The 1961-nt window shown below is 40.8% G+C and overlaps 1 protein-coding gene across 1 annotated transcript; it reads left to right on the forward strand.

Moving 5' to 3' along the window:
• The first annotated feature begins 477 nt into the window (after positions 1-477).
• LOC107042911 lies at positions 478-1452 on the forward strand. Its single transcript, XM_015264163.1, has one exon. The coding sequence runs from the start codon at positions 478-480 to the stop codon at positions 1450-1452; it is 975 nt and encodes a 324-aa protein (XP_015119649.1).
• Positions 1453-1961: the final 509 nt, after the last annotated feature.

A 1961-nucleotide genomic window follows, 5' to 3' on the forward strand; every position in this document is an offset into this window, starting at 1 on the left:
GTAGGATATTTTCCCTTTAGTGAGCATGATGAAGTCATCAAACCTGAAGATGCTCGACCAAATTCCATCATGATTTTCGATGATATTGCCTGCGAGAAACAGGATAATGTCCGAGCATTCTTCTGCATGGGACGACATAGAAATGTTGACAGTTTCTATCTCTGTCAGACGTACGCTCACGTACCTAAACATCTGGTGCGGGACAACACCAATCTCCTGATCCTCTTCCGCCAAGACGATATGAATTTGAGACACATCTATGAGGATCATGTGAATACCGATATGTCATTTGCCGAGTTCAAGGACTTATGTGCCAAGTGTTGGAATGAGGGCAAATACAGTTTCGTGGTAATTGATAAAGACAGTGAAATTGATGAGGGTCGATATCGAAAAGGATTCGACAGTTTCTTGAAGAGATAAATATGCACTATTTGGAGAATTTGAGAGCAGTTGTAGCGTGACTGTACAAGTGTCAACATGCAGAGCGACAATTTGAAAAAGGAGACGGATATCTTGCGGAATATTACTCAAGCGAGTAATGCTATTCGCCGCAAACACAAAATGATAAAATTGGGTAGGGAGACCACTGAAAGAGCTATGAGTGAAGTGTTTAAACCAGTGATAACTCCTCTCGAGAAACTGGTGGATCAATCGGTAATGAAGGAACCTTTACATAAGATAAAGAAAGAGAAGACATTTAGTGCTCCTATACGGATGAAGAAGGATGAGGATGATGATGATGATTCTGAATATAAAACTCTGGTAGATTTCCCATTCAGCATGGAAGAAGCACATTCGAGTACCCCCATGAGGAAGATATCACCAATAAAAGCCATGACTCCAACTGATCGTATTTTATCAATTAAGCTGGAATCTCCTACAGCCTCGCAGAAACATCTCGAGATGTATTTGAATCGTTATAATACAGAGCGCGAAGATAGCGATCTGGATAAGGAATTTGGTGTTCGTCGGCTGCAAGAGGGTATGAAGATTGGCGACTCTTTGGTCACGTTCCATGGCGATTCAATGACACTCAAGGGTGAAAAATACACATTAACACCCGGTTTAATCGAATTGATCTTTCAGAAATCACCTAACATGAGTCTCATAACTGAAACTGATAAGCATACCTACGGTAATATCATACAAAGTACGAATGCGTACCGAAAGTACTATAAACCAAATGGAGCTCTTCGAACAAGTACTATCATGAAATATCATAGCATCATTGAAAATATCATCAAATCCAAGAAAACTGGAATGGCCCTCCCTCATTATATGATCGCATCAGCGAAACCCAGGAAAATGGATTATGTGTACTGGGACAATCCTAATGAGCTGGTGGATAGACTCCGACTGCTCATGGCGTCACAGTCAGCTGGAAATATGAGTCACACCAATGAAATTATGTCAATAATTGAGGAATTGCGTGAAGCTAATATTATTTATTAAGCTGTAGCCAAGAAAATTCCATCATTTAAAACATGAGTGTCGACGTGTTTGGACGCCAGTTGGGTACTGGTGCTGTGAGAACCATTGGCAGCCGAGGTCCTCCAGGTGATGGATTCAAGGTCACGCTTGATGGACAATACGATATGGATCATCGGAGATTATGTAATTTGGCGGATCCTAAAGAAGAGAATGATGCTACATCTTTGAAGATATTGCGCAGTATGTTGAAGGAGGAGCTTCGTCTCATATATACTGTGACTGGAGCAATGGGTGGTAGACTTGATGGAATTCAAACGATGATTGATACATTCCAAGCAAATTTCATAGAGACCATGAAACGAAGAGATGTTAGTGAGGAGGAAGTACAAGAACGTTTGACCAATCATTCTGAGATCATTCAACGTGTAAACGAGGAACTGACAACACTGAAAGAATCGGTTATACATGAAACCAGAGTGATGGTCAATGGTTTATATTCACTGATAAGTGAGCAATTGGACGGAATAAGG

Source organism: Diachasma alloeum, unplaced genomic scaffold (assembly GCF_001412515.2).
Source record: "Diachasma alloeum isolate Michigan unplaced genomic scaffold, Dall2.0 Dall_scaffold_00537, whole genome shotgun sequence".
In the NCBI taxonomy this organism is placed as follows: Eukaryota; Metazoa; Arthropoda; class Insecta; order Hymenoptera; family Braconidae; genus Diachasma; species Diachasma alloeum.

Coding starts and splice junctions, on each gene's coding strand:
- LOC107042911 (XM_015264163.1), top strand. CDS start 478: ATGCAGAGCGACAATTTGAAAAAGGAGACGGATATCTTGCGGAATATT.